This window comes from Bos mutus, chromosome 21 (assembly GCF_027580195.1).
Source record: "Bos mutus isolate GX-2022 chromosome 21, NWIPB_WYAK_1.1, whole genome shotgun sequence".
NCBI classification, from domain to species: Eukaryota; Metazoa; Chordata; class Mammalia; order Artiodactyla; family Bovidae; genus Bos; species Bos mutus.
In genome coordinates this window covers 59266230-59280430 of record NC_091637.1, presented here as the reverse complement: position 1 = coordinate 59280430, position 14201 = coordinate 59266230, and the positions used below count along the sequence as shown (strand labels likewise).

The following is a 14201-nucleotide window of genomic DNA, read 5'->3' as shown; positions in this document are numbered from 1 at the left end:
CTATCTACCCTTCCCAGTTGAGAATTGTTGACTTAGCATCGTAGAAGGTCAGGACCTTCCTGAACTCGGCCTGGCCCCATGGCTGAGAGCTGAGGTCAGCAAACTATGGCACGTGGGCTCAAGCCAGCCTAATGCCTGATATTTTTATGATCTGTGAACCAAAAAGAGTTTTTATAAAGTAAAACAGAATATTTCATAAATTGTGAAAATGGTAGAAAGTTCAAACTTTAGTGTTCACGATTCATTTGACTGGAATACAACCCTCTTTGTGGACTTGCCTGTGGTTTCTCGTGTCTTACAAAGTAACTAGCACATAAATGGTTGAGAAGTTGCAACAGAAATCATGTGGCAGGCAAACCCCGGGGTATCTACCATCTCCCAGAGAGAAAGAGTCTGCCACCGTCTGGGCCTGCGCAGTGATTTTGGAGTCTGAAGCTTGCAGTAGTGATCATGTACACAGAGGTCTTAGGGCAGCGCCGGTGCCTTGGGAAGTGCTCGGGTGGTAGTGATATGTAGTTGTTGCTGTTCAGTTGCTCAGTCGTGTCCGACTCTGTGACTCATGGACTGTAGCCCGCCAGGCTTCCCTGTCCTTCACTGTCTCCCAGAATTTGCTCAGATTCATGTCCCTTGTGTCGGTGATGCCATCCAACCATCTCATCTTCTGTCACCCCCCTTCTCCTCTTGCTCTCAATCATTCCTAGCATCAGGGGCTTTGCATGTAGTTGTTGCCACGGCTGCATTCCGAGGACGTGGCAGGGAAAAGACCCAGCTGTGTGGTTGACAGACCCAGCGTTGACATGCTGTGGTCTGCAAAGCCAAGAGTGTCTTGGCTGTTAGCTAATAAGGCAGAGAAGAGTGTCTGGGATCTTTGTGTCCAGTGAAGGGGTTGAGGGTCGGTTGCATCACATGCTCCCTACACACACACACACACACACACACACACACACACACACACACAGAGTCAGGCCTGGGAGGCCAAGGACAGCCTGGGCTGGGGACCCTCGTGACCCTCTTCTCCCCTCCCACAGGACAGAGTGGACTTTCTGGAGCAGGTGACCCGTGAGCATGAGTGTTTCCAGGCAAGCGTGGACGAGTTCCAGTTGTGGCTGAAGGCGGTGGTGGAGCGGGTGGATGGCTGCATGGGGCGGAAGTGCCGGCTGAGCACCCAGGACCGTCTCTTGGCGCTGCAGGTAACCCCGCGCGAGTCTCTGCTGGAGGAGGGAGGGATGCTCAGGGCTGGTGGGTCTCTGTTAGGGTTTATTTACTAGGATGGGGCCGGGAGGGAGGGGAGCCCAGGAGATACAACCATCCCCACATACAGGCCCGGAATGAGGATAAGCATGGGATCTGGTATAGAATGTGTCTGGGGCTTCAGCTACTTTATGGAAATCTCTGAGCCAGCAGGACGTTTAGACACCAAGACCGCGACAGCATGGTCTCACATGGGGACATCTGGCCATGGAGATGTCTTTGGCTGTCACAGCTGGGGGCAGGAGTGCCCCTGGCATCTGGTGGATGGAGGCCAGAGATGTTGCTAAACACCCTACAATGCACCGGACAGCCCCCGGCAGCAAAGCGTTATCTGACCTCACATGTCAGTATGTGAGCATAAGAAACCCTGGCGTAGGCATGGAAATTGCAGTGGGGAGAAGCTGCGTCCACTCTGGCCTCCCTGACTTCCATGACCTCAAATGTGCTCTGACGCCCACTGTAAAGTGAGTGGGGAGATTCTCTTCTATAATGCCAGGACCACTTTATAAATTTTGCCACAGTTCTACAGCATCTGTACCCTTTATTTGGTTTTCTCCAGGCAAGAATACTGGAGTGGGTTGCCATTTCCTACTTCAGGGGATCTTCCCAACCTAGTCATCAAACCCACGTCTCACATGTCTCCTGCAATGGCAGGCAGGTTCTTTACCACTCTGCCACCCGGGAAGCACATACAAAGGCGTATTTGTCAGTAAAAAGGCGTATTTGTCAGTAAAAAGGAATAAAGTGCTGTTATACAGGCCAACATAGAAGAATCTAAAAACATTATACTGAGTGAAAGAAGCCAGTTTCAAAAATTAACTTACTCTATGATTTCAAATAGATGAAATTCTAGAATCTTCTGGCATGTTAGACGTGCTCTGTATTTTGATAACAATGTGAACTTCAAGGGCATGTGTATTTCTCAAAACTCTTTGAACAGTAACACTCAGGAGCTGCATAGATTTCCTCAGCTTACAGCGTGGCTGTGTTTGAACGAGCCCATCATTAGTTGAAAATATTGTAAGCTGAAAATGCATTTAGTATACCTTGCCTACGAAGCACCATAGCTTAGCCCAGCCTACCTTAAGTGTGCTTAGAACATTGCCATTCACCCAAAACCTTCTAACATGAAGCCTGTTTTATGATCGTGTTGAATATCTCAAGTAATTTATTGAATGCTATAGTGAAAGTGAAAAAGATTGGTTTACACTCATTGCCACTGCCCAGCATCATGAAAGAGCATCATGCTACTTATCACTAGTGTGGGAAAGGATCAAAATTCAAAGTGAGATTTCTGCTGAATGCATATTACTCTCATGCCATCGTAAAGTCAAAAAATCGTTAAGTCGAACCATTTTAACTCAGAGACTGCCTGTATTTTACTCCATGTAAATTACACTTCAATAAAAGGTGAAAAAAAGATTTTGAAGGTATTTTCAAGTAAACCAGACTTAAAAGTGTTTATTTAGGAAGTTTTATGAAAGTGTTTATATTTTTAAAGTTAAAAGTTGATGAACATTTATTTTGAATGAGAGGTTATATCATTGTTATGAATGAAATACCAGTTCTCACTCATAATTAGTAGATAACTATACAAATATATGTAATGACGCCAGATGGGGTCGTTAGGTTCTATTTAGGTCTGTACTTTTGCCAGCTGAAGGCTCCAAGCCTGAGGCTGCCTCTGTCTTTGTTAAAAATGAAGATTAGGGACTTCACAGCAGGTCCGTTGGTTAAAGATTCCACACTCCCAATGCAGGAGGCATGGGTTCCATCCCTGTTCAGTGAACGAAGATCCTGCATCCTGCATGGTGCAGTCAAAAATTAATACGTAAAAATTTAAAATAAAATAGAAAGGAAGATTAACAAATGTCAGAGAGTGTTGAAAACAGAGAAGTACCCAACAGAGACTTTCCCTTTGACTTAATCAAATAGCTTGTAAATGACATGGGAAGGGAATTACATCCTTCATGTTATAAAGGCAGGCAGTCCACCCCTTGGAAAGGTGCCCAGGCCCCAGCCCAGCAGTAGGAATTAGCACTTGGCATGATGTTCCCAGGGGCTTGGGAAATGCGGCAAATGTTTCCTTTTCCTCTCATGTTTTTTCCCCATCCTCTCCCCGCTTTAGGGCATTGCCAATGATTTTCCTAAGGGTGAGGAGTCCCTGAAGAGGCTGGAGGAGCAGGCCGTGGGGGTCACCCAGAACACCTCTCCTCTGGGTGCAGAGAAGATCACCAGAGACCTGGAGGAGATGCGGGACGTCCTGGAGAAGCTGCGTGGGCTCTGGGAGGAGGAGCAGGGAAGGTTGCGGGACCTGGTCAAGTCCAAGGGAGCCTGTGAGCAGCAGAGGGGGCAGCTGGAGGCCGAGCTGACAGAGTTCAGGAAGGACCTTCAGAGGCTGGCGGAGGAGGGCCTGGGGACCACGGCCAAGGCCGCGACCGAGGATGAGCTGGTGGCCCGCTGGAGACTCTACTCGGTAAGCAGAGTTTGGCGACGCCACGGGGCGAGCCAGGTGCTGTGTGTGCCTCAAGGCATCCCCACTTGGAGCTCCTCCATGTAGTGGAAAGATCATGCTACATCTCAAGCACACTTGCTGTGGTTTTCTTGATTTTGGATCATCTAAGTTCCGAGTATAGTAGGCAAGTTGAGTGCTTGTACCCATTTTCCAGATGAGGAAACTGAGACCTAGAGATATTTTTTTTTCCCTCTCAACACCCCCAAGATGACATAGTAAATTGGTGGGTAAATAAGAGGTGTATTGACTCCAAGTTTGCCATTTCCATCCCTAATAGTGGGATATGGGGGGGACACTTTCTGAGCACAGAGCAGGGACTGTGACATCAAGGGAAGGCTCTCAGTGTAGGGAAGATGAGGTGCGGACACAGCAGGATTTCTGAAGAGGCCGAGCAGACGATGCCTGTCCTGGGGAGGGTGGAGTGGGTTCCAACCCAAACACGGCATCCAATCAGAGCACCCTCCCCCTGTGCACACCCACCCTCGTGCACACTCGTGAGAGGTTTGGCTTGAGGACAGAAATTTTTCAAGTAAGGATTGCCACCACTCCTTTCTTTCCTTATTACATCAGCAGGCTAGCTCGTCAGTTCCGTTAGGAGAAATACCTAAAAGAAAAGCCCTCGGGCCTTACCTCCACTCCACACTGTTCTGTTTTTTTCTCTCCCTTCTAATGTTGCTCATGCGCAGAAATATTTGTGTGTAGATAGAAACAAGGTACACACACACACCGTAGCGCCAGTCAGCCTTGCAGGAGACCAGATTCACCTCCAGGGTCAACTTGGTGCCATGGTGGGAATTGCATCCTCTGTGGGATTGTCCTCCTTGGCACAGGGCAGGGGTGGTGTGGTGCAGTGGTGAAGGGCGAGGACTTGTGGATCAGACTGCCTGGGTTCAAATCTCAGCTCCTCTCCTTGCCAAGGCTCTGACTTTGGGAAAATTGCTTTAATCTCAGTTAAACGTGACGTGGAGGTGATGATAATAGGACCTGCCTCCCACATTCCTCATGAATGCGTGAAGACAAAAAGTGCTCAGAACAGCAGAGAATCAGCACTCAGGGAGTGTATGGCTTTTACTAGGAGCTCTAGGTGAGGGACAAGGTCAAAGGGTGCAAACTCGGCAGGTTGGGGGGAGAGTAAGTTCTGGAGAGCCTCAGCAACACTCCCCTGTCCTGACAGTCACCAGCCTATGAAAGTCGCTCATTCATGTCTGACTGTGACCTCATGGACTATAGCCTGCCAGGCTCCTCTGTCCATGGAATTCTCCAGGCCAGAATATTGGAGTGGGTAGCTGTTCCCTTCTCCAAAGGATCTTCCCAACCCAGGGATCGAACCCAGGTCTCCCACATTGCAGGTGGATTCTTTACCAGCTGAACCACCAGGGGAGATCTGTGCCCAGCTACGATTCAGGAGGCCTTTCCCAAAGCAGGAGGCTGAACACATTCCCACAGGCGTTGTCTGTCCCTCCCGATTCAGGTGTCAGTTATGACCAAGATATGACTAACTGGAAATCAGTGAAAGAGAATTTCAGGACTTAGTAGAGGACTTTTCTACTTAAGCAGCGCTTATGTTGTAAGAAGCACTCCTGCTCTGTACTCAGCGCCCGACAAATGGTGTGGCTCCCTGTTACCATGGCAGCCGGGAAGTGGGTTCTCAGGCCAGCCGGTGTCCTGCCCATTCGCTTTCCACTTCCCCACCCTGCCTCCTGCTGAGTGTGGACCCTGCAAGAGTCAAGGTCAAGGTGGAACTCATCACTTCCTGGGACAGCAGGAAAAGGCAGCATCTAAATGTGATCAGGGCTTCCCGGGCAGCGCTAAGTGGTAAAGAACCTGTCTGCCAGTGCTGGAGAGACATAGAGATTTGGGTTCAATCCCTGGGTCAGGAAGATCCCCTGAAGGAGAAAATGACAACCACTCCAGTATTCTTGCCTGGAGAATCTCACGGACAGGGGAGCCTGGCGGGCTGCAGTCTATAGGGTCGCAAAGAGTTGTACATGACTGAAGCAGCTTAGCCTCCTGCATGCACTCAAACGGTTGAGGGGCATGGTTCGGGGTTGCCGGGTGGAAATATCCTGTTGACTTGCTGACAACAGTAACTGCATCCGCAAATCACCGTTTATTTTTTTTTAATTATTTGTAGTTGTGGCAGGCAGGATCTTGAGTCTTCATTGCAGCATGCAGAACCTTTTTCTATCTTAATTTCAGCATATGGGATCTAGCTCCCTGACCAGGATTGAACCCACGCCCCCCTGCTTTGGGAGCGTGGAATCTTAGCTACTGGACCGCCAGGGAAGTCCCACAAAGCATCTTTAGATCATTGTCTCCCTCAGTGCAGGTGGGAAGTGTCGGGGGGGCAGCTCCGACAGGTCCACCGTTTCCCAGCTCTGCAACTGTGAGAAAACTCTTAGCCAGAGTTTCCTTGCGTATAAAGTGGAGACACAGAGGACTACCCTCCAGGATCACGGCAAGACTTGAGTGAAGGGGACTCCAGGGCACTGAGCACATTGTCCCGGCTCCCTAGGTGTTAGTTATCTGTGTGATTTGGTGCCAGTCCATGGCCACGTGATGAGGTAGGTGATGAGAAAGAGAAAAACCAGCTCATCAGAAGTCAGCGTTATTTGGGGGTCACAGAGTGGGAACAGAGGGCGCAGGGGCTGAGCTCTCGGGGCCCCCGTCACTGCCCTGGACGACCGTGTTCCCCCAGGCTGGCCCACCCCCACGGCCCACGTTCAGCCCCCTGCTGTCTCAGAACCTCACCCCCCCGCCCCTCCGTGTCGTCTGTTGCTGCAGGCAACCCGGGAGGCACTGGCCACGGAGGAGCCGCGGGTAGACCGGCTGCAGGCCCAGCTGAAGGAGCTCATCGTCTCCCTCCAGGACCCGAAGCCACTCTCGGACAGCGTGGTCGCTGCCGTCCAGGAGTACCAGAGGTACCGGGCGGGCCGAGGGCGGGCCTGGACCCCACGCTCAGGGGCCTCTGCCCATCTGGCACCAGCTGCAGCGGACTTGTGCCCTCTCGCTACCTGATAACCAATAATTCTTGCTCCTCTCAATGACTGGCTGTTATAGGGTCTCCCTGAGCTCAGGCACTAACCCCTTTCCGTAATATTTTGCATTCTGCTTCCAGAAAGAGACCTGAACTTCGCTTTTTCCTGTGCTAAGTGGCCTTTTCACTCATTTCCATTCAGTCTCCTTATGCAACTTTGCACCAGAGACGGGTCTCCTATGTAATGGTCCAAGGGGAGGGCGTTCCTCTAGGCCAGCATCATGCCGCCACCTGCTGGCGGTACTGATGGAAGCACCTGGGCCTGACTTCAGGCCAGTTTCTACCTCCCGTCAGCCCATGGGCTTGGGCACAGTCGGGGATCAAGGCTCTTAGCTCAGCAAAGACCAGCAGATCACATATCCACCCTGTGTGGAACTGGGCACAGTGTAAATTTGGAATCAGTGCCTGTTTTTTACTATGTGAGGCTCAGAGGGGTTTGGAACACAGCCCAACGGTTCCCATCTCTGTTGCTGTTGTTTTAGTCACTCAGTTGTGTCCGATTCTTTGTGACCTCATGGACTATAGCCCGCCAGGCTCCTCTGTCCATGGGATTTCTCAGATAGGAATACTGAGGTAGGTTGCCACTTCCTTCTGCAGGGGATCATCCCCCACCCAGGGATCAAACTCGCATCTCCTGTGTTGGCAGGTGAGGTTTTTTGTGGTTTTTTTTTTTTTTTTTACCACTGAGCCCCCTGGAAAGCACCCCCATCTCTGTAGCATCTCTCATTCCCTTGTCTGATACAGGAGGTTCCTCGAGAAGGAACTCAGGGAGCTGCCCCCTTGCTGGGTGTCTCTCACCCTACAGTGTTAACAGGCCACCCTTCTATACATCCAGAGCTGGGACCTGGTTCCCCCCAGGGTGCTAGTGGGTAGTGGGACAGGGTGGCTGAGGTCTCCTTTGCTGCTCTTGCTGAGGTGGCAGGTGCTGGTTATCTATGACTGGGTGCTAGATATTCTATATATACCTATGGATATACATAATATATATATACCTATGGATACACATAATATACATATACCCATGGATATACATAATATACATATACCCATGGATATACATAATATACATATACCCATGGATATACATAATATACATATACCCATGGATATACATAATATACATATACATATGGATATACATAATATACATATACATATGGATATACATAATATACATATACATATGGATATACATAATATACCTATACATATGGAAATACATAATATACCTATACATATGGAAATACATAATATACATATACATATGGAAATACATAATATACATATACATATGGATATACATAATATATATACATATACCCATGGATATACATAATATACATATACCCATGGATATACATAATATACATATACCCATGGATATACATAATATACATATACATATGGAAATACATAATATACATATACATATGGAAATACATAATATACATATACATATGGATATACATAATATACATATACATATGGATATACATAATATACATATACCCATGGATATACATAATATACATATACATATGGATATACATAATATACATATACATATGGATATACATAATATACATATACCCATGGATATACATAATATACATATACCCATGGATATACATAATATACATATACCTATGGATATACATAATATACATATACATATGGATATACATAATATACATATACATATGGAAATACATAATATATATATACATATGGATATACATATGGGCTTTCCAGGTGGTGCTAGTGGGAAAGAATCCACCTGCAATGCAGGAGATACAGGTTCGATCCCTGGGTCAGAAAGATCCCCTGGAGGAGGGTTCCGCAACCCACTTCAGTTTTCTTGCCTGGAGACTCCATGGATAGAAGAGCCTGGCGCAGTACAGTCCATAGGGTTGCAAAGAGTCAGACACGACTGAGCGGCTTAGCAAGGCATGGCACGTGTAGTTGGTTTATAGTATTTTGTTAGTTTCAGGTGTACAGCAGAGTGATTCAGTTATACATATATATCTATTCTTTTTCAGATTCTTTTCGTCGTAGACTATTATAAGTTATTGAATATAGTTCCCTGTGCTACACCATGGGCATTATATTTGAAAAATTATCTGTAGGAATTATTTGGGCCTAGTGTTCCCTTTTGCTTTTCACTTTCATGCATTGGAGAAGGAAATGGCAACCCACTCCAGTGTTCTTGCCTGGAGAGTCCCAGGGACGGAGGAGCCTGGTGGGCTGCCGTCTATGGGGTCACACAGAGTCGGACACGACTGAAGCAACTTAGCAGCAGCAGCAGCAGCAGTGTAATGGCATCTTACTCAAGAAGGGATTTTGTTTGCTTTTGTGAGTTGTTGGGGGCAGGCAGTCTGAGTCTGAGGTCTCCACAATTCCTCTTCGAGGCTTGTTTCTTTCCCTAGTCTGGAAGCTGGGCTGCATGTCTGTTGGAGGACTGGCTTACCTCCAAAGCACTTGTATCCGGAAAGCCTAGGCCTCAGGGTCCCCTCGACACCATGGCAGCCTATGGAATAGGGAAGAGCCTGCCCTGGGAGCAGCACACTTGAGGTGCTCTGGGAGTCTGGGGGGAGCTCTGGCCCCTGGACTGACTCACTCTTCTCTCTTGGTGCCCCTTCTCCTGTGCTCACAGAATGAAGGCCAAGAGCAGCAGGCTGCGCAACGCCGCGGCCACGGAGCTGTGGCAGCGTTTCCAGCGGCACCCCCAGGACCTGCAGCTGTGGAGGGAGCTGGCCCAGAGACTCCTGGATGTCACCGCCAGCCTGCCAGACCCGCCCTCCATCCACACCTTCCTGCCGCAGATCGAGGTAAGCCTGGTTCTGTCGGGAGGGATGGTGGGTGCCCCTGGGGGAGACCACCAGCCAAATGTGGCGTTTCAGCCATCCCCGCAGGGAAAGAAATATCTCTCGGTCCTCCGGGTATCTGGGTGGAGCTCACTGTAGCAGTCTGGCAAGTCCCAAGTTCACACTTGTAATTATCAGGGACAAAAGTCACCCTCAATTCTTAGAGAAAAGGCAAAGCCTGGTGCCTGGTGTGGCCCCAGGACTCTGCCCACGCCAGTTCTCTTCCCGACCCTGCTGCAGACAGTCCTCTGCTGGAAGTCTGAGGATGTCAGGCCGTTATCTTTACTGTGTACCCACTGGGATGCATGTGACAAGGGGCAGAAAACCTGACTTTCTGGTGGTTCCAGAGCTGGCTTGATAGCTCAATGGTATGTTCCAGAACCCAGGCTCTTTCCAGCTCTAAACTGCATCTGCCTTCATGGTCCTGGGGTGGCTGCCAGCACTGCCTGTGTGCATCCTCACGGGTGTATTGGGCTCATGATATATGGCTGTATGTCCTCGTATTTTCAGTTGACACATCTGAGCTTTTTCTCAGCATCCTGTAAAATGGTTCAATAGCATGGCTCAATAAATCACTTTAAATGGATGCAGAATATTCCATTTGGGGGCATGCCCTTTTATTTATTTTTTAAAGTAGCCACAATTCGATTGTTGAGGTTGTTTGCAATTTTCACTGTCATAATGAATGTACATTGAATATGTATGTACACTGATTTTTATTTCCATTGCTACCATTCTCCTCATTTTACTGATGAGGGATCTGGGCCAAGGAGAAGTGAGAGAGTGTGTTCAAGGTCTGGCTGCTCAAGAGAAGCAGAGCTGGGGCCAGAATGGTGGGTTATAGACTCTTGGCTAACATTCTCAGCCCTGTTTTCACTTTGGGTTCTGGAAACAGCTTTGCGAAACAAGCAGAACGATTCTTATCATTTGACTGTTGAGGAGCCACTTGCTTGAGGTTAACACAGCCGTTAAGTGACAGGGCTGGCTTTGACCCAGGCCTGTCTAACTTTCCCTGCTGTGTCAGGATATTGCCTCCTGTGCTTCCAACCAGGGCAGAAAGCAAACTGGGACCTTCTTGAGGCAGGAGAGAGGTCCTGTCGTTCTAGAGTGGGACCCAGGACTCCAGGGCAGGACTTTCACTGAGCAGTGGGTTGGAACACGTGGGGCCAGGACTTTGACTTACTCACCTTTGGAGTCTGTTTGCTGGTTGGGAGTGTGTCTTGCGGAGAAGGCAATGGCACCCCACTCCAGTACTCTTGCCTGGAAAATCTCATGGATGGAGGAGCCTGGTGGGCTGCAGTCCATGGGGTCTCGAAGAGTCAGACACAACCGAGCGACTTCCCTTTCACTTTTCACTTTCATGCATTGGAGAAGGAAATGGCAACCCACTCCAGTGTTCTTGCCTGGAGAATCCCAGGGATGGAGGAGCCTGGTGGGCTGCCGTCTCTGGGGTCGCACAGAGTCGGACACGACTGAAGCGACTTAGCAGCAGCAGCAGTGTGTCTTGCATCACGCCCACTGGCCTGCCTGGGCAGAAAGGATTTCACAGGTCAGGGCTCGAGCTGCCAGCCCTCTCTTTTTTGGCCACACCATGCAGCATGTGGGATCCTAGTTCCCCAGCCAGGAATTGAACCCATACCCCTGGCACTGGGAGTGCAGAGTCTCAACCACTGGACTGCTGGGGAAGTCCCACCCCTCTCTTTTCTCAACTCAGCTTCTGCATCTAGCCTCAGAGCGGCTTGTGGATTGAAAGTGAAAGTGTTAATTGCTCCATTGTGTCTGACTCTTTGTGACCCCATGGATTGCAGTCCTCCCAGCTCCTCTGTCCATGAAATTCTCCAGGCAAGAGTACTGGAGTGGGTAGTCATTCCCTTCTCTAGGGGATCTTCCTGATTCAGGGATGGAACCCAGGTCTCCTGCCTTGCAGGCATATTCTTTTCTGTCTGAGCCACCAGGGAAGCCCTGTGGATAAGCAAACCTCCAGCCAAAACCTGGGCGTGGCTGGTGTGTTAGTTCTCTAGGGCTGCTGTAACAAAGCACCAAAAAGTGGTGCTTTTATAAAAAAAAGAAAACAACAGAACTTCATTCTCTTAAAGTTCTGAAAGCTGGAAGTCCAAAGTTGACGCATCAAGAGGATCTTGCTGTCTCCAGTGGTTCTAGGGGAAACTCCTCCCTTGCCTCTTCTAACTTCTGATGTTCCCTGCCAGTTGCTGACATTCATTGCCTTGTAGGTCCACCACTCTGATCTCCGCCTGTCATCATGTGACTATCCTCCCCCTAAATATCTCCACCACCTCTTTCCTCTGTGCATGCATCTGGGTCTGAGTCTTCCCTTTCTGTAAGGGCACCAATCAATGACCTCATTTTAACTTGACTGCCTCTGTAAAGCCCCTCTCTCCAAAGGAGGTTGCATTCTAAGGTAGTGGAGTTGAGACTTGACCATATCTTTTTTTTCCCCACCATTTCTCTTTTGAAGGTCACAATTCAACCCAGAACAGCTGGTTAAATAATAATGGTTGAGAAGATCTATCTTTTCTTGTGAGTTCAGTGAGGGTCCTGCACTGTGTTAAGTGCTTTTTAGGCATTTAAGCCTCATGACAGCCCCACGAGCTGGGATGTGCCTATTGGTCATTTACCGATGAGGAAACTGAGGCTTGGAATTACCCAGGTTCTCCCAGTCAGTGATGGTGGTGGTGGTTTAGTCACTAAGTCGTGTCTGACTCTTGGGATCCCAGGGACTGTAGCCCTCCAGGCTTCTCTGTCCATGGGATTTCCTAGGCCAGAATACTGGAGTGGGTGGCCAAGTCAGTGTGCCATCCGAACTCATGATTGCAACTCCCCAGCCTGAATTCTTCACCCTTGTGATATTGTGTCTGAGTCTGGCAAAAAGGGAATGAAGGCGGCCCCTTATCTCAAGAGGCTTGGCCTCTGTGTGGCTGACCGCAAGCTATACACGTCATCAGCAGGTCACCTACCTGGGCTGCAGCCTTACTTTTTTCCTCTCCCAGCCCCATGATCAGCTCATCGTCTCTGTAACATCATCAGATATCAAGTGGAAGGACTCTGGCCAGCTGAAGACAAAACCCCTGGCCTCCAGGCTCCTGAGCCCTCGCTGAGAGAAGCAAGACATGTTTACCCCCAAGAGCTGGTTGATCAACAGGACCCTGAAGTCGGGCAAAGGGCTTTGGGGCAGGAAGAGTGAGTGTCAGGCGGGAATGTGACCAGGGCAGGCTTCCTGGAGGAGGTGGGGCCTGGGCTGTGCAGAGTTCAGGCTGTCTGCATGGGAGCTGGCTGCCCGTTACACGAGGCTGCGGAGTTCCCTGTTGGTCCTCTCTCTGCCCCGTGAGCTCCTGCACATCACGACCCCACTGAGATGCCACTTCCTCTGGAAGGCCTTCCTGAATTCCCTCTGATCATGCTCCCCTAGGCCCTTTGCTTGTTGTTCAGTTGCTAAATTGTGTCTGACTCTTTGCAACCCCATGGACTACAGCACTCCAGGCTTCCCTGTCCTTCACTATCTCCCGGAGTTTGCTCAAACTTATGTCTATTGTCTCAGCGATGCCATCTAACCATCTCATCCTCTGTCACTCTCTTCTCCTCCTGCCTTCAATCTTTCTCAGCATCAGGGTCTTTTCCGATGAGTCAGCTCCACATCAGGTGGCTAAAGTATTGGAGCTTCAACTTCAGCGTCAGTTCTTCCAATGAATAATCAGGGTTGATTTCCTTTAGGACTGACTGGTTTGATCTCCTTTCTGTCTGAGGGACTCTCAAGAGTCTTCTCTAACACCACAATTTGACAGCAGTTCTTTGGCACTCAGCCTTCTTTATGGTCCAGCTCTCACATCCATACATGACTCCTGGAAAAACCATAGCTTTGACTAGATGGACTTCTGTCGGCAAGGTGATGTCTCTGCTTTTTAATATGCTGTCCGGGTTTGTAATAGCTTTTCTTCCAAGGAGCAAATGTCTTTTAAGTTCATGGTTGCAGTCACCATCCACAGTGATTTTGGAGCCCAAGAGAAAATCTATCACTGCTTCCACTTTTTCCCCTTCTATTTGCCATGAAGTGATGGGGCCGGATGCCATTTTAGTTTTTGGAACATTGAGTTTTAAGTCAGTGTTTTCACTCTCATCAAGGAGCGCTTCAGTTTGTCCTCACTTTCTGCCATTAGAACGGTATCATCTGCATATCTGAGGTGGTTGACATTTCTCCTGGAAATCTTGATTCCAGCTTGTGATCCATCTAGCCCAGGATTTCACATGGTGTACTCTGCATATAAGTTAAATAAACAGGGTGACAATCTAAAGCTTTGACATACTCCTTTCCCAGTTTTGAACCAGTCGTTTTTTCCATGTAAAGTTCTGACTGTTGCTTCTTGACCCACATTCAGGTTTCTCAGGAGACAGGTGAGGTGGTCTGGTATTCAAAATGTCCCACACGCCAACTTGGGGATGGCCCTCTGTTGTCGGTGATGGAGAATCATTGAGTAGAGGATCAGACTGGTTCAGTTTGGGTTTGGCTGCAGGGTGCAGA

General features: G+C 48.9%; 1 protein-coding gene across 1 annotated transcript in view; it reads left to right on the top strand.

The window, feature by feature from the left end:
- The window catches only part of SYNE3 (spectrin repeat containing nuclear envelope family member 3), a 65613-nt gene that overhangs the window by 14838 nt on the left and 36574 nt on the right, over positions 1 to 14201 (top strand). The window contains 4 exon segments of the mRNA XM_005894257.3: positions 1029 to 1190; positions 3380 to 3727; positions 6551 to 6687; positions 9457 to 9631. Of these exon segments, the coding sequence (XP_005894319.2) occupies positions 1029 to 1190; positions 3380 to 3727; positions 6551 to 6687; positions 9457 to 9631 (822 nt within the window).